We start from the raw sequence: 21,794 nt of genomic DNA, 5'->3' as shown, positions 1-21,794 counted from the left end.
TGTCATGCTCCGAGATGTCATGCTCCGAGATGTCGCGCGCCATGATGTCACTTGCATACTGCCTAACTAGCTTACTCCCCCTCCTTCTTATTTTATAACTTGTGCCCTGGTGTACACAATCTATTTTCAACGTGTTCGATCAGGCGTTTTCCTTGACCCAAGATCGCAAACACAGATAACGCACTCAGTGTGATCCTGGGCCTGCTAGCCATACATTTCACGCACTTGAACCTGATATCACAGGAGGGTCGAGGATAAAAGTGGCTTTTATGCTAGCTGTCAGCAGCGCAGAACAGGCGTGGACTCGGTCGCACAGCTTCATCTCTGTGATGGTTTCCGGGCTCAAAGCTCTTCCAACAGCTGTTTGCTTTGGCTACTGCTTACAGACTTTTTTTTTTAAACCAAAAAGTATTTTTTTTGTCAAATGTGGGCTGTCTACGTCTCTGTTCAGGAAAGGGGCTGTTTCCAGTGTTGTGGTCTGAGTTCTTTTAAAATATGCAGTGTAGGGTTTCTTTGCCGCCTTTTCGTCATTTCGTTTCCACGCGCTAGGGGCCTGGGCTGCCGCTCGGTGCTGAGGGAGAGGAGCGCACATTCGCAAGTCGTTTAATCCCACACAGACAGCAGTTACCTTCAAGGAACAGTTCACGCCCCCAAGGAGTGTTAAGTCTTGCAGAACTGCAGTAACCGGCTGAGCAGAGCGTGCGAGAGCAACGGAAAGCTCAGGATGAGGAAAACTTTTCCTGCGTCGCCAGTGCAATCGTTCCAGGCTGATGCGTTATTTTAATGATTGCTGCTGTTGCTTGTGGTGCCTGTGCTGCGATGAACTGAACGACTTTGGCAGGCTGGGCCGAGAATTTGCATATATTTTTAATTTCTGGACGGACATGCGAGGCGTCGAGTGAAGCCATGTCGGTGTTTGGGGCTGCCTCCAAGCTGAGGCAGCCAGCTGTGGGGTCAAAGCCTGTCCACACTGCCCTTCCGATGCCGCAAGTTGGCAGGGCCGTGTCGCGGCAGCATCCTTCCAGGGCCCCGGGGCACAGTGGGACACAGAGCTCGGAGCTGGCCTGTCGACTCAAATTAAAACCAACCTGCGATTTTGCAGATAAGAAAAGACTCCAAGGGAAAACAAAGGAAACAGAAGACCGCAAGGTTAGTGCCGAACCTCACCTGACGCCAGGAGCGCCTGCTTGTTGGGGGTTGGGGAGTGGTAGTGATAGCGAGCGGCATAGAGGGATACCGAGCTGAAACAGCATAGGAAGTGTTCAATGCATAGTTAATATAAGCATTTCATCAAACATGTATTATACTGTTGGAGAACTGAAAGAATATATAAGAAATATTTTATGTAAGGTTATGGATACATAACAGTAACGAGGGCTAATTTGACCAAGTAATGTACTGTGCTATGTCATGGTTGATTATATAGCGCTTGGATATCATGCCTGGATCCCTTCACAATGGAAAAGGGAATAAACGAAGGAAGACAGGAAAGCGTTTCTATGACTCGAGATATATATATATATATATATATATATATATATATATATATATATATATATATATATATATATATATATATATATATATATATATATATATATATATATATATATATATATATATATATATATATATATATATATATATATATATATATATATATATATATATATATATTCCAGCCAGACGAGTCGCTTTAAGAAAACACGCTTTTCATCTCCAAGTGGCCCGGATTGCTTTTCTTATGAGGAGAAGGTTTTGGCTGTATATATATATATATATATATATATATATATATATATATATATTACCTACTGGCGGTCGCCAGTAGGTATATATAGTTAGGATTTTTTCTCTATGGGTTTTTTGAAAATTCTATGTCTAATAACTTTGGCGTTTGTGGACGGAATTGGCTGAAATTTTCAGGAAAATGGCACATTTTGTTTCTGAGCAGCCCCTGAAAATTTTGGGGGGGTTCGTCAAGGGGGGGCCGAGAAAAAAGGGGGGTCCCAAAACGCGTTTTTCCCATGTTAATTTCCATAGGGCGGTTGGCCTCACTTTTAGCCCGAACGGCTGAATGGATTTGCACGAAACTTGGCAAAATTGTAGGGACTGGTAGCCCGATGTGCCTTTTGTAGGTCTCAATATATGTGCTGCAGTGGATTTTGAGAAATTAAGGTTTAAAAAAAGATATATATCTGTAACAGCGGACTGGGCAGCGGCCCAGGACGCGGACTTTTCGCGCAACGGAGCTTTGTGAAGCGAAGCTGATTGGTTCTCCGGCGTCTGTCAACATTCCAAACAGTCCGTAGCGGCCGCCATCTTGTCTCTCGGTAGGATCGAGAGACAAGAGGAGGTCAAAACAAAGGGGGAAATAACTATAAGGGGGCATAGTAGATCCTCGCTGACCCCCTAGGTTTGATGTGGAGGTTTTAAAAGGGCCCCGCGGGGCAAAAAAAATAATAATAATAATAATCGAACGGCTGAATGGATTTGCACGAAACTTGGCAAAATATTAGGGACTGGTAGCCCGATGTGCCTTTGCTAGGTCTCAATATATGTGCTCCAGTGGATTTTGAGAAATTAACGTTCAAAAAAAGATATATATCTGTAACAGCGCTCCGCTTCGCGTAACGGAGGTTTGCGAAGCTGATTGGTCATTCTGTCACTGGGCTATAGTTGGGCTACATCTGGCTGATATTTGGGCTACATTTGTTTTTTTGTGTGTCTGGCGGCCATCTTTGGGCTACATTGGGCTACATTGGGCTTCATTGGGCTACATTCGGCTAATTAGCAAATAGCTCATCGCAAACTAGGAATGGTAAAGAATCGCTATTTATTCCTTAAAGTTCGCTATTTAGGAAATGCAAAAAACTTTGATGATACATATGGCGGTTCATCTCTAACAAGATAAGAAGCATAGGGATACATTTATGATGACTGGCGCATCACCAGGGATGTGTTAGTCATTCTGTGCCGCTGTTCCGTCACCTATGGTGTGCTGCATTTACAATGCGGCGCATCATGGGGCAAAAACAGCACAGATGCGTGATGTATCTGTGCCGTAAAGGTGGCGCATTGCTGGAGTTGTATCGCAAGTGTGATGAAGCTCCAGCAAGGGTCGGGGGTGCCCCTGTCGCAGGGTTTCTGTTCTCACACAGAACTGTGGGCAGAGGATTGGAACCTCGGCGAATGCATTGCTGGAGTTGTATCGCAAGTGTGATGAAGCTCCAGCAAGGGTCGGGGGTGCCCCTGTCGCAGGGTTTCTGTTCTCACACAGAACTGTGGACAGAGGATTGGAACCTCGGCGAATTAGGGTGTCCCAAAACTCACGTTAGTAATCAAAAACTCCTTAGCAAGCTAGGTACAGTGTCACATTGGATATAACAAACTCTCAATGTTTAGACAATCCAGAATATGAATTTATAGTACCTCAGGATACGTGGAACTCATGAACAGTCGGTCGTTATAGATTTCTTAGAAACCAGAACATGGAGTTAAGAAGAACAGATGTGTATTTGAAATGTTTATTTACTAATGCCGTCTTCTCAGGCGTAGTACCTTAGATAATAAAAGTACACATATTATCAGTAGCAAAATTACCAGCATAGTTACTAGTACATAAAAAGTGAATGGTGATAGTATGTTAACATGCTGTAAATGAATAAGAGTTAGCAACACTTATAAGCAGCCGCGGGCCGTGGAGGGAGTTACGGTGAGGCAGGGAGGCGGGGAGGGGGAGAAGCAGGGTGGAGAATACAAGTACACATATTATCAGTAGCAAAATTACCAGCATAGTTACTAGTACATAAAAAGCGAATGGTGACAGTATGTTAACATGCTGTAAAAGAATAAGAGTTAGCAACACTTATAAGCAGCCGCGGGCCGTGGAGGGAGTTACGGTGGGGCAGGGAGGCGGGGAGGGGGAGGGGCAAGGTAGAGAGGGCTCCACCCTGCTTCTCCCCCTCCCCGCCTCCCTGCCTCACCGTAACTCCCTCAACGGCCCGCGGCTGCTTATATCTCACCCTCCCTAATACACATATTATATTATTTGCTAAGAAGGTCTCTTTGTGTTGGTTTAGGGCGTGCCCATACTTTAGTGTCTTAGATTTGAAGGAATCACATCAGCATACACCAGCTCTCTCTTCATGTGAACCGCATCAACTATTGTGTATGTGTGTTCGGCAAAGCAATATAAAACCCGCCTCATGCCCAGAATTGGCAGAAGTTGCACTTATGTTATGAGTATGAAGTCGTGGAGATCAGACCTCATAACAATTCTGTATCGTGTTGTTCTTGAAACTTTAGCACTCGCTGTACAGATATAGTTTAACAAGTAAAGCAGATAGTAGACCAATAACATATTATTCTCATGTAAACCACGATGAACTACTAGGTGGAAAGCTAAAGCAACAACTAAGTGTCTTGTGCAGAAGTTGCAAAAAAGGAAAAATGGCGTTTAAACCGGTAATGAGCCCATGCTAACTTAACACGGTGTAAAGATATCCAGGACCTAGATGACACCTCCCCATGATCCGGAAACGAACTGAATAAGATAATAGAAGTGCCATCTCATGAGAGCAGATTGCAAGTTTATATGTGGACGGTCCGCAAGGTAAAGCATTAAAAACTAGGAAAATTTAATGCTAAAGAAAAATAAAACAGCCAAGTACTTTATCGAGTCTTAAGCCAATAGGCAAGGTAAATAATAAAAACTTGACAAATAAGTCAATGAATTGTCAATGAAATGCTAGTACTCAGCATATCAAACATGAAAAAGGTCTATGACATAACTGTGTATGCAAAATAAGCTGCAACAGCCTCCAATAGGAAGTCACCGTCTTCATCCGAAAACAGTTCAGCCATCCAATTTAAAAGCGGAAAAGAACATACGTGCTCTCCCAGCACCGGATCCTCTATCACCATCAGAGGACAGCTCGGTGGGTTTTCAAGAAAGCTCTGTTCCAAGAAAGACTGTGCTGCCGCCAGTAAATTCCAGGGACCAAGTAGTCCATGCATCAATGCCACAGCCATAATCCTTTCGCCAGGACAAACCAACTCGTGAGTAATGATAGGAGTCATCAGCTGATTAAAGTCGACGTCAGGAGAAACCGGTCCGCAGAGACACAAATCAATGGCCCAATCGAAATCACAGGTCAGGCAGTGAAATACAGGCTGGACACAGGTGAAGTAGGAGAATCGAAAAGATAATCCATATGCCGTGCTTAATATCGCCAACGGCATTGTGCCATAATATTCTAGCATGCGATTGCGGAACAGTGTCAGCAGCTGCAGGGTGTGAGGTTGCATAGGAGGGACATCCATATTTAAAAATGTAAAAAAGCACAAGAGCGTCCGCTGGTAATGCAAGTAAAAATGCCAATCCACGAACCAGAGTGGAGAAAATGGAATGAAAGGAAGCAGGGATGACTCCAAAGATTTTCTCAAATGAAGTCACGAGACCACTGGTAACAACTTTAAAAAAGTGCACCAGGGACTTTGTGGAGGATGCGTTAAAGATAGTCGGAAACATGTTGCTGAAATTGAAAGGCAAATCTTAATTTAAAAGGGTGTGCACCTCTGTACGGGTGTTCGCTATGTGAAGTACGAAAGTTTCACGGGCCGAACTCAAGGCCACCTCTCTCTGAGACAAAAGAGCTCTTATTCTTGCCATGCCGTTGAAACGTGTCCCAAGGTTGGTATTTGTGGCCAGATTGAAAACTCCCTATGTTCATGTGTGGGAGGAAATAGAACATTTCTGCAGCAAATAACCCGTTCACTTACTGTTACGATAAAAGGAATACTTTTAATTAACTCAGAACAATCTTCATTATTGAGCATCAAATAACTACCATTTTCCAACAACTTGAACGTGGGGATGATAGCAGGAACTGGCGTGCCTTGCAACACGCAAGCCATATTTGGTCGGTGTTTGTTGCATGAACCGTGTAACTGTATGTGCCTACACATTAGTGAATGATCTGGCGTCTCAGTGCATTCCTCTCCATTCAGATAAACTTCTTGATCATCTTTGAAACATCTGTATGTGTATGGAAGCGACCAGACCTCATGAAGAAAAGCACTACCTAAAGAATACATTTTACAGCTACAGATATTAGCTGTTAAAAAACCAATGAAATTCACAGAAAAAACCATAGGTTATAGACCATATATAGTTAGGAATTAGCATTTACAAAACCTTGAAAATTCACTGAAAAAACCATAGGTTATAGACCATATATAGTTAGGAATTAGCATTTAGAAAACCTTATTTTACTCACACAAAACCATTGAAATTCCATATATAGTTAGTTGCACTAACTATATATCGCGCACCCGCAATCCACTGCTGATGATGTCACATATTACATCATTCATGACATGGTCAGTGACATCACTGATGACATCACTGATGACATCTCAAATTACATCACTGATGACATCATCTAGTGTCTGTGTGTTTTTGTAAAGTTTAAATACGTTTTACATATTGAAGAATGAGTGGATGTATGGAAGACTGAGTGTGTGTGTGGCTGGCTGGGAGGTGTGTGACTCTGTGCATATCAATGTGTACTTGTATCAGTGATTGTATAAGAGAGTAAGTATGTGTTAGTATATGTGTGAAAAGTATGGTGTTCTGTGTTTAACTATAGATGAGGAAATCGAAGTGTGATTGATTCTTCACAGGACTGACTAGGTGTATGAGTGCATATGATAGTGTTCTAATAATAACTGACTGTATGTATGAGTAATTGTATGGGTGAATGAGTGAATGTGTGTGTAGACGTACGAATCAGTGGCACTCACTGGTATTGGTGTGTCATGATGTCATCAGTGATGTCATTTGAGATGTCATCAGTGATGTCATTTGAGATGTCATCAGTGATGTCATCAGTGATGTCACTGAAGTATGGTGTTCTGTGTTTAACTGTATAGATGAAGAAATGGAAGTGTGATTGATTCTTTACAGGACTGACTTGGTGTGTGAGTAACTCCATGGATGAGTGGCAGTGTGTGACTGTCTGCATAAGTGTATGATTGCATATGATAGTGTTGTAATAATGAGTGACTGTATGTATGAGTGATTGTATGGGTGAATGAGTGAATGTGTGTGTAGACGTAGGAATCAGTGAGTGCGTATGTAGTAACTGGTATTGGTGTGTCATGATGTCATCAGTGATGTCATTTGAGATGTCATCAGTGATGTCATCAGTGATGTCATTTGAGATGTCATCAGTGATGTCATCAGTGATGTCACTGACCATGTCATGAATGATGTAATATGTGACATCATCAGCAGTGGATTGCGGGTGCGCGATATATAGTTAGTGCAACTAACTATATATGGAATTTCAATGGTTTTGTGTGAGTAAAATAAGGTTTTCTAAATGCTAATTCCTAACTATATATGGTCTATAACCTATGGTTTTTTCAGTGAATTTTCAAGGTTTTGTAAATGCTAATTCCTAACTATATATGGTCTATAACCTATGGTTTTTTCTGTGATATATATATATATATATATATATATATATATATATATATATATATATATATATATATATATATATATATATATATATATCAAAACAAAACCCTTTCAGGCATAGAGTGACGCATAAATTATGCAAAAAAGAAGGAGAGAACTCTGGGTAGGTCTCAGTTTAGGTGGAAAGCAGCTCCTTTTAGAGCACTCTCAACACCAGCGACACTCTAGATCTGCTCACCTCAAATGTCTGTTTTTCTATCAAAGTTTTTAAGCATAGGATTAGACAGTGCTATCCATGCCGAGATAGAAAATGACAAAGTCTTTCGCCATTTAAACAGCAAAGTCTTTAAGCATAGGACTAGTACAGTGCAGTCCTTGCCGAGCTGTCAAATAACAAAAGCCATTTATCACTCCAGGCACAATATTACAGCTTTGAATTGGTAAAATACCAACTCAAGCCAACCTGAAATGATTAAAAGCAACCCCTGACACAGTGTTTCGCTCTAATTAGAGCTCTTCAGAGAGGTATAGCTTTGTCCAGACACAAGGGAGCACCCAGTATTAAGTCAAAACAAAACCCTTTCAGGCATAGAGTGACGCATAAATTATGCAAAAAAGAAGGAGAGAACTCTGGGTAGGTCTCAGTTTAGGTGGAAAGCAGCTCCTTTTAGAGCACTCTCAACACCAGCGACACTCTAGATCTGCTCACCTCAAATGTCTGTTTTTCTATCAAAGTTTTTAAGCATAGGATTAGACAGTGCTATCCATGCCGAGATAGAAAATGACAAAGTCTTTCGCCATTTAAACAGCAAAGTCTTTAAGCATAGGACTAGTACAGTGCAGTCCTTGCCGAGCTGTCAAATAACAAAAGCCATTTATCACTCCAGGCACAATATTACAGCTTTGAATTGGTAAAATACCAACTCAAGCCAACCTGAAATGATTAAAAGCAACCCCTGACACAGTGTTTCGCTCTAATTAGAGCTCTTCAGAGAGGTATAGCTTTGTCCAGACACAAGGGAGCACCCAGTATTAAGTCAAAACAAAACCCTTTCAGGCATAGAGTGACGCATAAATTATGCAAAAAAGAAGGAGAGAACTCTGGGTAGGTCTCAGTTTAGGTGGAAAGCAGCTCCTTTTAGAGCACTCTCAACACCAGCGACACTCTAGATCTGCTCACCTCAAATGTCTGTTTTTCTATCAAAGTTTTTAAGCATAGGATTAGACAGTGCTATCCATGCCGAGATAGAAAATGACAAAGTCTTTCGCCATTTAAACAGCAAAGTCTTTAAGCATAGGACTAGTACAGTGCAGTCCTTGCCGAGCTGTCAAATAACAAAAGCCATTTATCACTCCAGGCACAATATTACAGCTTTGAATTGGTAAAATACCAACTCAAGCCAACCTGAAATGATTAAAAGCAACCCCTGACACAGTGTTTCGCTCTAATTAGAGCTCTTCAGAGAGGTATAGCTTTGTCCAGACACAAGGGAGCACCCAGTATTAAGTCAAAACAAAACCCTTTCAGGCATAGAGTGACGCATAAATTATGCAAAAAAGAAGGAGAGAACTCTGGGTAGGTCTCAGTTTAGGTGGAAAGCAGCTCCTTTTAGAGCACTCTCAACACCAGCGACAAAGTCTTTCGCCATTTAAACAGCAAATGGCGAAAGACTTTGTCATTTTCTATCTCGGCATGGATAGCACTGTCTAATCCTATGCTTAAAAACTTTGATAGAAAAACAGACATTTGAGGTGAGCAGATCTAGAGTGTCGCTGGTGTTGAGAGTGCTCTAAAAGGAGCTGCTTTCCACCTAAACTGAGACCTACCCAGAGTTCTCTCCTTCTTTTTTGCATAATTTATGCGTCACTCTATGCCTGAAAGGGTTTTGTTTTGACTTAATACTGGGTGCTCCCTTGTGTCTGGACAAAGCTATACCTCTCTGAAGAGCTCTAATTAGAGCGAAACACTGTGTCAGGGGTTGCTTTTAATCATTTCAGGTTGGCTTGAGTTGGTATTTTACCAATTCAAAGCTGTAATATTGTGCCTGGAGTGATAAATGGCTTTTGTTATTTGACAGCTCGGCAAGGACTGCACTGTACTAGTCCTATGCTTAAAGACTTTGCTGTTTAAATGGCGAAAGACTTTGTCATTTTCTATCTCGGCATGGATAGCACTGTCTAATCCTATGCTTAAAAACTTTGATAGAAAAACAGACATTTGAGGTGAGCAGATCTAGAGTGTCGCTGGTGTTGAGAGTGCTCTAAAAGGAGCTGCTTTCCACCTAAACTGAGACCTACCCAGAGTTCTCTCCTTCTTTTTTGCATAATTTATGCGTCACTCTATGCCTGAAAGGGTTTTGTTTTGACTTAATACTGGGTGCTCCCTTGTGTCTGGACAAAGCTATACCTCTCTGAAGAGCTCTAATTAGAGCGAAACACTGTGTCAGGGGTTGCTTTTAATCATTTCAGGTTGGCTTGAGTTGGTATTTTACCAATTCAAAGCTGTAATATTGTGCCTGGAGTGATAAATGGCTTTTGTTATTTGACAGCTCGGCAAGGACTGCACTGTACTAGTCCTATGCTTAAAGACTTTGCTGTTTAAATGGCGAAAGACTTTGTCATTTTCTATCTCGGCATGGATAGCACTGTCTAATCCTATGCTTAAAAACTTTGATAGAAAAACAGACATTTGAGGTGAGCAGATCTAGAGTGTCGCTGGTGTTGAGAGTGCTCTAAAAGGAGCTGCTTTCCACCTAAACTGAGACCTACCCAGAGTTCTCTCCTTCTTTTTTATATATATATATATATATATATATATATATATATATATATATATATATCCAAAAAGACCTCCACAAAACCTCCGGCAAGCTATCCAGCAGAACCAGCGAGAAAGGAGACGGACCACAGGATCAGGTGCATCGATTTTATTCAGCACAGGAAAAACAGCTACGCGTTTCAGGCTACACGAGCCCTTGTTCACGCTGTAAGTCCATATATATATGTGTGTGTGTGTGTGTGTGAGACCTGGCTCTTCAGATGAACACAGAGCTGCCCGCCCCCCCACCCCTCCCCAGCACCTTGAGGTCCTCACGGGTGAGTGGTGTGCTCTACAACACCCCTTATTGAGATATAGATATATATGTATTTTATTTTCCTCACTGATAAAACCAAAGGTTATAGTTGGGTGAATATGTCAGGTGACATTACTGTTTTGAAGAAAAAAAAAAAAAAGAAATTCACCAGTTATAGTTATCAGAGTTAACTATAAATTGCGCTTCGCCATGCACTGCTTATGACCCCAGATATTACATCACTCATTGTTCTATGACATCATTAATGACATAATTGATGGCATCTCAAATGACAACATCCACTGAGTGTGCTAGTTCATTTGATAGTTTACATAGTGGCGGGTAACTACCATATTACTTTTCTGCATAATGTCCAGCTTATGGGTGCGTTTACAAAACACATGTGGTTCTAATGTATCATAGGTGTGTAGAGGTACTGAACACATTATAAATCGTTGTATTGAAGAGTAACTCTGTGTGCAGATGACAATAAACAACTGTTCCACACACATTTTTTGGTTCTGCAAAAAACAGTTTCCAACAGTGTAAAGAGTCTACATTGTAGGTACAAAGTATTGTATGTAGTCTAGAATTATTAGACAGAATCATCTTAGCATTTCTACACAACACAGAAGACTGTGCACACCAGGTACTAACCTATGTACATGTGCTTGTTTAGCTTTAAAAGATGGGCTATCTGTAAGGCTTTCATTTGGAAAAAGATGTTGAGTATCTTGATGAACATGGCTTTCTCTGAACAGTTATATACATACTGAACATCGTGTTAGATGAGGTTTTCCAATATATCTGTGGTTGATTGTTAATGTCAACTATGCTATCCGTAAAGTGTATGGTACAGGGTCTATGTTTCATATAACACATGCTTGCTACACCTAAGGGAGTTGTATCTGTGAAGACAGTAATGATGCTTCATAATATTCTATTTTGCACTTACTTTCAGCCTTATATGCCACACTAGTTGATAGAGGAATGTGTACAAGAGAAGCTTGGATGATGTCATCTGTGGTGTCATCAGTAATATCATTTGAGATGTCATCAGTGATGTCATAAATGATGTCATAGAACATGTCATGAGTGATGTAATACGTAAGGTCATAAACAGTGCATGGCGGGGGCACAAGTTATAGGTAGCTCTGCTAACATCAACTGGTGAATTTCTGTGTTTTTTTTTTAGTACACAACATTAATGTTGTCACTGACGTATTGACCTAACTAGTACTTCAGTTTACCCCTTGGTTCTTTCACTGATTTTTTTTTTTTTTTAAACTGATCCTTTCATCTCACTTAGCAATAAATGTATTTACCCTTTGGCTTTATTTTCAGTGAATCTCTAGTATGTTTTTTTAACATAAAGCAATATTTTATTACCATATTTAACCCTCCACCCCCTTCAGCGGTGCGTGGCAGGGGGTTGTCCACAGCATTTATCCAACCCCCCGCAGGCAGCAAACCTAAGGCTGTGCACGGCTTTTCGTTTTGTGCAGCATGGCCTGTATTGCAGCCAGGCTCTGCTTCCAACTCCCCGCAGGCAGCCAACCCCACGCTGCACACAGCCTTTGGCTATGCGCAGCAAGGGGTTGGTCACAGGGGTTGAGCTGCTGCCAGACCCTGTGGCTAAGCCCAGCAGGCTGCCAACCCCACACTGCGCACAGCCCTTGGTGTGCGCTGCATAGGGTAAGCCTTCGGGCTCCACAGGCCACAGCCCTTGGGGACAAAACATATATATTAAGGGGAGGGGTGTGCAGTCCCCTCCCTGACTCCTAATTGACCCAGGTGACCCCATACCATAGGGCCAAAGCCAATTAAAAAGGAGAGGGGGTATGAAATCCGCCTCCCTAAACGTTTTTGGGCCCTGGAGACCCTAAACATCTGTGCCAAATGTAATAATGGAGGGGGCCTGATGCCCCTTCCCTCCAGGGCCGGACTGGCTACCGGGCAGTTTAGAAAGCTGCCGAGCTACTGGCTGATTTCACTGCGGTGGGGGCTGATTTCGTTCATGGAGACCTGCGTGTGCTTCGAAATAATTAATGCAAAACGAATTTCGTTTGGCACACGCAGGTCTCCATGAACGAAATCACCCCCCAGCTCAGCAGCATTCCAAACTGCCCGGTAGCCAGTCCGGCCCTGCTTCCCTCAGCCTAATTAGGCCTCAGGAACCCTAACCCTGGGGCCAAAGTGTAAATAAAAGGGGATAGGGGCTGTGCACTCCCCCTCGCAGAGACTTAATAGGCCCTGCAAAACCCATCCCCGGGCTCTGCTTTATTTAAAAGGGTAGCCACATGTCCCCCCTCCTCGAATCTTAATAGGCCCCAGGGACTCCATCCCCCAGGGTCATGTATTATTTTTTTTAAAGGGGAGGGGGCCTCGTGATCTCCCTTCCTGAGCCTCACTAGGCCCAAGGGACCCCATCCCCAATGGCCCTATGTATTTTAAAAACGGAGGAGGGCACATAGCCCCCCTCCCCGAGACTCAGTAAATCATGGGGACCCCATCCCGCAGGGCCATATTTATGTTATAGGAGAGCAGTGCCACGTGGCCCCCTCCCTGAGCCTCATTAGGCCCTGGGGACCCCATCCCCCAGGATCTGTCTTTATAACAGGTGAGTGACCTGGTGCCCACCCAGGGCACCCACCATGCACAAGCTGGGGGCTCCGGGGGATCCCCGTGGCACCACCAGACTCCCCACATGGCTCCACCAGCATTGCTCCTGCCTGGAGGGAGTTGATATTTATGCTGCTCCCTCCATTCAGAGCAATTTGTTCTTTTTGTTGCCCGCATTAGCGTGGGTACGGAAACAGAATACAAGTCTGCTAGCAGCCTGCTGGAGTATTTTTAACACTTGCACCCACTGGGAAAAGACTTGTGCTTGCTCCCATTTAGCAGGAGATTTGAAAATAGTCAAACCAGGAATGAGCAAACACACTGCTGTGTCCTGGAGGTGGGCTCCCTAAGACACATCAAGTGAGCTGGCCCCAGACGATGGGGACTCAAAGGCCTAAAGGCTTAGGAAAGAGGGCCACTCACCCCTCCTCCCTTTAAGTAATGTGATGGCACTGGGGGAGTGGGGTCCCCAGGGCCTTTTTACAGCTGAGGGAGGGAGGGAATCCGTGGGGCGAATAAGTCTCAGGGAGGGAGCCAGACTTCCCTAAAAAATTAATTGGGGCCAGGAAATGGGGTCCCTAAGGTTGAAAATTGCAGGGATATATGCAGATGTATTTTTATTTCGGTTACAGAGGGCTCCCTCTGTGTCACCCCTCCATAGGGCCTAGGGGGCCAGGGTATTCGTACCCTGCCCCCTTATATTGTTAATAAAAAAAAAAAATTCAAGACTGGACTAAGTCAGTGAGTCCTGTAATGGCTGCCAGCAACATTTTTCTCATGTTGCTGGCAGCCAATCTGAGTGCTCGCTCCTGCAGGAGTCTGAGTCTCCTCGGGAGATAGATGGCCCAAGGTAAAAAAATCTCCTTGGGCCATTCAGAATTGTGCATCTTTTAAAGTTTCTCACGGACCCAAGTGTCCGAATATACAAATATATTTAAATCTTAATTTCTCAAAAACTGCAAAATGAAGCAAAACCAAATCCCAAAAGGCAGAATCTGCATCCCCAGATCTAGCCTACTGCCAAATTTGGTGTCATTCCATTTAGCGGTTTTTGTTGTAGCTCTTCTTATATAGGTCTATGTAAAAAGCATGTGGATTTTGCATTTTGGTACCTCCCTTTTTGATTGGCCCGCTCAAAATTAATGGGTATGTGAGTGGTTGTGTGGGTGTGAGTGCACGTATGAGAGGTTGTATGGGGTGTGAGTGGATGTGTGAGTGGTTCTGTTGATAATATCATCAGTGATGTCACTTACCATGTTATGAGTGATGTATTATGTGAGGCCATAAGCAGTGCGTTGCAAGGACGTAAGTTATAGTTAGTTCATGTAACCATAACTGCTGAATTTCACTGGTTTTGTATGAGTGAAATCTGAGCCTCATTGTAATGGTCCTGTTACCTTTGGTTTCTTCAGTGAGTATATGTATAATTCCACTATGGAGGAATAGCACGGACTGTTTTAAAGGTTTAAATTGGAAAAGGCACTGTTTGTTTTAGTTTAGTTTGTTGGGTGTGGTAAGAGAAGTAAAAAGGTTCTCAGTTTTAAACAGTGACAATGGGGACAACATGCTTTATATTTTATTGAATTTCTATGAAAATGTTAAATGTGTGTCTGGGAAGTTGGCTAAGTCAGCTGGACACTTACAGTGGTGTGAAGTTCACTACTTTGAATGCTGCCAAACATGCTCAGCCTTTCATCATACTGAAGCTGATACATTATGTACCATACATTGGGAAATAAGGCATTTAGAAGTGCAAACATGTGGTATGAAACCATATATTTAAGTATTGCATTATGATAGCAAAATGCTCTCTTTAACTTTTCTCTCAGTTCAATCAAGTCACATGTGACATCAGCTGAGATTTAAGTGTCAGTTAGGAGGGTGCTTTAGTCCATTTCCTAAAATGTGGCACTTTCTGTTTCATAGAGTGAAATGTGACACTACACATGCTCTTCACATACGACAGACTATTGCCAGACCTGCTCTAACTCAATAGATTGGGAGCTCACATATTACAGGCAAGCAACGACTTCAACCTACACCAATTTGAACTCACCGTCCACAAGCTGCGAAACTCCATCCTGACCCCACCGAACTGCCCCACCCCACCCCTCCTGAACCCAACCCCCAGGCCTCTACCCAAGAAAGACCATACACAAATACTACCCCAAGCCCTCAACTACCTAACTCCGCAGAATCGCCCCCCTCCCCCAGGCCAGTTTGCCCTCTACCCCACTCCCATCCCCCCACCACACCTCCCACCCCATAAACCAGCCCCCTGCCCCACCCCTCAGCCCTCTCAAAACATCCCCCCATCCCCTACTCACACTAACTCGAACACCCGCCTAACCTACACCCGATCCTCAGACAAAACCACACCAGCTCTCTCGAGAAACACCCTACACAATCCCACCCACCACCGCCTATCGGAAGACAAACGCCTCTCCACTTCCTCTAACCCTCCCAACCCCAGACACCCCTGTCTCAACCTACACCCACAACCTAACCCGCCACCTAACCCCTCCCCTCCCCCTTACCGCAACAACACTCAAAGCCCCTGTCTCAACCAACAGTCCCAGTCGGATATGCCTCCCAAACCCACTCCTCCCTATACCCCGGAGGCAATGGAGGTAATAAATTAGCACCTCACATGCATAGAAAAACAACTCAACTCCCTCTTACCTCTGACCCCGACTCACCTCTCAACCATAATTGAAAACCTGTCCCTACTACACAGCCAATTCAACACTATCACCCAGGCCATCAACAAAATCCTTCTCAACACCACTGCGCCCTCCTTCCCCTCCAAACATTTAATACTCCCCTCCCTCTTAAACACCAGTGAGCCACCTCAACAGCCTAATCTCCAGATGTCCAGCTGGCACTCCTCCCCTCGCAACACCCAATCCCTCAGACCAAAAAGAACGATCCCTGATATGTCTTCGAGAGAGACAATGACACTCGCTAAAACCTATGACCCCCGAGAAACCCAAACCCCCCCTTCCAATATCCAAGTAATCACCGGTATAGGTAGAGACAACAACCAACCTAGGCCAACTAAACGTCCCTCCCAACGCACAACCATCCCCCAAGTTCCCCCCTCCTCCCAAGCCCATTCCAACAGCGACATGGTAAACTGCATGCTTATAAATTGCAGATCCAGAGCTAAGCTCGCAATATAGCTGTCTGATGCAATACTGAGTAACAACACGGACATTACGTTTCTCAACGAAACCTGGCTCAATGAAACATCTTACCTGCTCCTTGACTTTCTAGTCCCCCCTGACTTCTCCATCATTAAAAAAGACAGAATTGACCAACGCGGTGGTGGCATTGCCATCATCCATAAGAACAACATCAACAAAGTTGAACTCAAAACACACTCCTTCTCAACCTTCAAATACCTAAACACCATCATAACACACCTAAACAACAAAGTAACAAAGTGCCATCTCATTTACCACCCCCGAGGAAATTCTACGGCTTTCAGTGATGAAATCTTGGACCTACTAACTCAGTGCTCCATAGCAAACTCCGGCAACATCATCCTGGGTGACTTCAACCTCCCTTGGAACAATGAAAATGACACTGTTAGTCAGTCCCTAAATGAGCTCCTTCTCACAAATGAGCTCACCCAACACTGCAAGGGTCAAACCCACAACAAGGGCTCTACCTTAGATGCTATCACAGCCAAAAGCGAAACTATAACCATAAATAACATTCTCCCAATCGACTGGTCAGACCACCACATCATTCTATTCAGCATCAACCAAACAGTAGCTCCACCAATCAAAACTCAAATCACCCACCAATGGACCAGAAATTTCAAAGACATCCCCCTTCCCGCCCTTCAAGAAACCATACCATCACTGCTCCCAGCCTGTTCGGACAACCTCAACACGGTTGAGCTCACTACTCTGTACAACAGAACAATGACAACTGCCCTTGACCAACCAGCCCTCCTAAAACCTAAAAGAGTCAGAGACATCCCCTCCCGAGCCTGGTTTAATAATGACCTCAACTCCGAACGAAGAAAAGTAAGAGCCGCTGAGAGACTTTGGAGAGGGAATCCATCCACAATCAACCGCTCCCAACTCAGGAAAGAACGCAGTAACTACAAAAAACACATAATCAAGGAGAAAGCCTCCTTGTTCCGGAACGCACTGAACAAAGCCAAAAACCGCCCCAAAGAACTTTTCAACATCATCCAGAGACAGACCTCCGAGCCCACCAAAGCTAACCCCCCTGCCTCCAATCTTCAGTGTAACAACCTGGCAAATTCTTTGTTGACAAAATCTCCAATATTAAGCTCTCCCTAGACCACCACCCTCAATCCCAACACGGTAAATCCGCACCTCTAATGTAAATGTAAATGTGCTGGACTTGTAAAGCGCACAGCTGCCCGTAAGCGTCCCGGCGCTTGCTTAGGGAACCCGTCCTGGTATTCCCCTGTGAGAAACCCCGGCAGGGTGTCCACAAGGTGAAAGCCAGGCATCCCGCCGCGAGGGGCCGTAGTGGAGATTAAGCAAGCTATTGCCCAGAGTCGCAGAGTGTGACCCCGTGAGTTGAGTAGGCACCAGAGCGAGAATTGTCGAGTCCGTGGAATTTTTGAGCCCGAGACCCGCCGAGGCGGGGAATCGAACCCTGGTCCACGGTCGATCTCAGCTTCCGGGTCTGCCGCCTCTAACCACTGAGCCACGCTTCTCCACGCTTCTCCACGCTTCTTCTTCTTGTCTAATGAAACCTCACCCATCCCCAACTCACAACATGCTCACGGAAGCGGAGACTGCTCCTCTGTCGACCCCAAAGTCACCCCTCACCCTCGTCCCCATCCCCTCCCAAGCGAGGGAAAGACTTCAATCCTCTCTCAGAAGAGGAGATTTCTAATGTGATTGCCAACTCCAAACCTTCCAACCATTAAGCAGACCCTATACCCGCCTTGTTAGCTAAGAAGCTCAACCATACCCTAACCCCACTGTGGACAAAGATTATCAACAGCTCTCTAAACAACGGACTGATGCCCGACTGCCTTAAACAAGGCCAAGTCACCCCCTTCTAAAAAAAACTGATGCTGACCCAAATGAGCTAATACATTTTAGGCACATCACCAACCTCCCTTTCCTAGGCAAAATCCTAGAGAAATGTGTTCTCTCCCAACTGAACCAACACCTGGAATCTAACAACCTACTCGACTCACACCAATCCGGGTTCAGGAAGGGATGCAGCACAGAAACCGCTATACTGAGCATTACGGACGGCAATTACAACTCTCTTGACTCCAACAGATGCTGCCTACTTGTCCTCCTCGACCTATCAGCTGCTTTTGACACGGTGGATCACAACCTACTCTTAGACATCCTACAAAAACGTGTCGGAGCTGATGGCAATGTCCTAAAATGGTTCTCCTAATTTCTACATAACCGCTCCCAAATCATAAAAATAAAAAACTCAATGTCCGACACCTCCCCCTCAACTCGAGGTGTCCCTCAAGGCTCAGTCCTCTCCCCCACACTCGTCAACATTTACATGGAACCACTCACTGCCATTCTAAAACAAGCACGCATCGCCTACCACCTCTATGCTGACGACACCAAGCTGTACCTTGAGATCTCCTCCCTCAATGATATCCTCCACCTCAACTCCACTCTTTCAAAAGTAGAAAATTGGCGAACTCTCAACCATCTCAAACTCAACCAAGAAAAAAACGAAATCCTTGTCTTCTCCAATCACGAGCAACCCCCTCAGATCCAAGAATGGATAAACAACTTTGACTCCCTAAACAGCAAACTCACTCCAGCAAACTCAGTCACATCACTAGGGGCCCGATGTAGGTAAATCTGATTTACTGACTCTAGAATACCTAATTTTACCGATTTGGTATTCTAGATTCGGTAAATCAGATGTAGGAAAAAAATCGGTAATTTTTACCGAATCTGTATGATTCGGTAATTACCGAATCGGTATTTACAGATTTGGTAATTGCCATTGATTTCTATGGGCCTAAAATTACCGAATTTGCAAGGGGGCAGGGTGTCACTTGGACACCCTGTTGCACCCCTGATTCTGGCTTGTGTGCCATGTGGCACACATACATGCCCCAAGGGCATGCATGTGTGCCACATGGCACAGATGTACATGCACAGATGTGCATGTACACAGGAATTTGTTATTTACCATGACATACTATGTCATGGTAAATAACAAATTCTTAAGGGCCGGTGGCACTGTTTTCAGTGCCACTTACATCACAAATTTGCGATTCGGTAAATTTACCGATTTGGTAATTCACAGAATCGGTAAATTTACCGAATCTGTAAATATACCGAATCGGTAAATTTAAGGCCCCCTACATCTGTAACTCCAAATACCGGTAGGTAACGGCCGAAATCGGCCGTTACCGACCGGTATTTGGCCTCTAACCGGGACTGCAAGATCACACACAGCCCCCATGAGAGCCACCCTAAACGCAGCAGCAAGAAGGGTCTCAGGTACCAAGAAATACGACCACATTACCCCTGCATTACAGGCCCTAAAATGGCTACTAATCGAAGCTCGCTGCGCCTTCAAAACGGCCTGCCTCACCCATAAAGCCTTGCACACAGGCAAACCGGAATACCTAGCTGCCAAACTCTCAAAAGCTGGACAATCAAGAAACCTAAGAAGCTCCAACTCGCTCCTCTTAATCCCCCCAAAAAGACATAAACAAAAAGCCCTTTCCCGCTCCTTCTCTGGGAATGTCCCAAAAATCTAGAACTCTCTCCCTACCCACATCAGGACTAATCCCTCCTTCACGATCTTCAAGAGACGATTAAAAGAACTTATCCTCAACCGCCATCTCTATGCATCTGGCCAATGACCTCAATCTTTTTGGTCCCCAATATCCTTGATGATACTCACTGTACTATATTGCTTATGTTTTCTATTCATGTATGTTGTAAAGTGCTCTGATACCCCCGGGTCTTGTAAGCGCTATATAAAACTCCGAAAAAAATAAAAAAATACAAGCTACAGTGCAAAAACACATTCATTTGAATAGAGACTCTTCATTCACAAATCAGTTCTTTATGAAAAGTAAGCAGAGCAGATTCCATTTAGAGCTTTTTTAGTTTCACAGGCTGACTCTGCTGAGCAATTGGCTAGGTTTCCAAAGGGATTACTTTTCCATGTGTACCAGAGATGGAGCTTTTCCAGATTCATTTGGTTTGCAGCAGAGTTGCCAACAACGAAAAGTTCAAACAAGGGGCATTTCACTTTCACACTTGAAGTCTTGTTATCTGCATAATTTAAAAGGAGTTCCATGTTAAAGAGAAAATACTGTTTTACAATTCATGATGTAAGCATCATTGCACAAGGAATCTGCACCATCCTTAGAGAAGATTGAGGTTGGTTTTGTCATCAAAGAGCTATGCCCAGTGGCATATCGCAAAATGATGCCCCTGCAAAATGAAGTGAGGGTCCTGTGACACTCCCATTTCTTACTGATAATCATAGGCCTTGTGTTGAATGGGGCCACCTGAAGGGGAGAGACCATTCATCTGCAGGGTACTGCTTACACTCCTGGATATGCAGTCTTCTTATACTACACGTGCCGAGCCATTCACATCTATTCAGTGCCTTATATTTTTAGTGGATCTGTAAATATATGAGTTTCTCTTGAAAAGTTCATGTGCTACTCTGCTGCAAAAAGGATTGCAACTTTGATCCTGTGCCCCAGGGGCTAGTAGGCTGGCCTCCTCATCAGAACCTCAAAGACAGAAAACGCTCCAACCACCTTGAATCCTGCACCTCGACTCTGCCTGCTATGAGTCCTACCCCCCAAGTGATACCACCCCACTCCTGTACCCTTGGAAGTGGGCCTGAAAATGCTCTGTCAGCACAGCTGTGGTCTTAGCAGAACCAATGCATTGCTCGCAGTTCCGCATCAAAAATGCTGCTGCATGGTGCATCCCTGATGCAGGTCTTGCAGCTCTTTATAACCACCACTGCGTGATGCATGCTCTACGCAGGACATTGCATCACAGCTCCTCTGAATCACCACTGCGCAACAGATTCTCGCCTTGGGATCTCGCAACGCTCCACAATCAGGATTTAAAGTAGCCGGCCCATGTTCCATCGTGGTCAGCCTGAATTTGTGACTTTGTCCCCATCTTCTGCGGCCAGATAACTATAATTGGTGCTCTGTGATTTGGGCACAGTAACTACCTAGATCTTTAAAATTACATATCTCTGGTTCTGCAAATTGGATTTTTGTTGTTTTGGTGTCAATTAATTTATTAAATCTCACTCTATTCTTAATAGGTATAGGATTTTTCTTGTGTTGTGTTTTCACTTTATTACTGTTTGTGTGCTCCATAAATAATTTACACATTGCCTCTAAATTAATCCTGACTACCTTTGTGCCAAGTTACCAAAGGGTTGAGCACAGGTACATTTGGGATTTGCTTGTGCTTCACCATGACCAGAATTGGGGTTGCTGCTTGAGTTTCACTCTCTCCTAAACCGGTTACTCAATTTTCAACCATCACATTGTGTTGGAAGATCAAATGAACTTTTGGCTTAGGTTATTATCCATATCTTGGGATAACAGATATGCAACTGGGCCTTTGTCA

General features: G+C 44.0%; 1 protein-coding gene across 2 annotated transcripts in view; it reads left to right on the top strand.

The window, feature by feature from the left end:
- Positions 1 to 518: 518 nt before the first annotated feature.
- Positions 519 to 21,794, top strand: part of NAV3 (neuron navigator 3) — a 1,248,418-nt gene continuing 1,227,142 nt past the window's right edge. For both annotated transcript variants that reach the window (XM_078674251.1, XM_078674250.1), the window contains exon 1: positions 519 to 1,149. In XM_078674251.1, the coding sequence (XP_078530377.1) occupies positions 907 to 1,149 (243 nt within the window). In that variant the 5' untranslated portion in view covers positions 519 to 906. The remainder of the gene's footprint in view (positions 1,150 to 21,794) is intronic.

This window comes from Lissotriton helveticus, chromosome 1_1 (assembly GCF_964261635.1).
Source record: "Lissotriton helveticus chromosome 1_1, aLisHel1.1, whole genome shotgun sequence".
Taxonomy (NCBI): Eukaryota; Metazoa; Chordata; class Amphibia; order Caudata; family Salamandridae; genus Lissotriton; species Lissotriton helveticus.
This window is presented reverse-complemented; position numbering and strand designations above follow the sequence as displayed.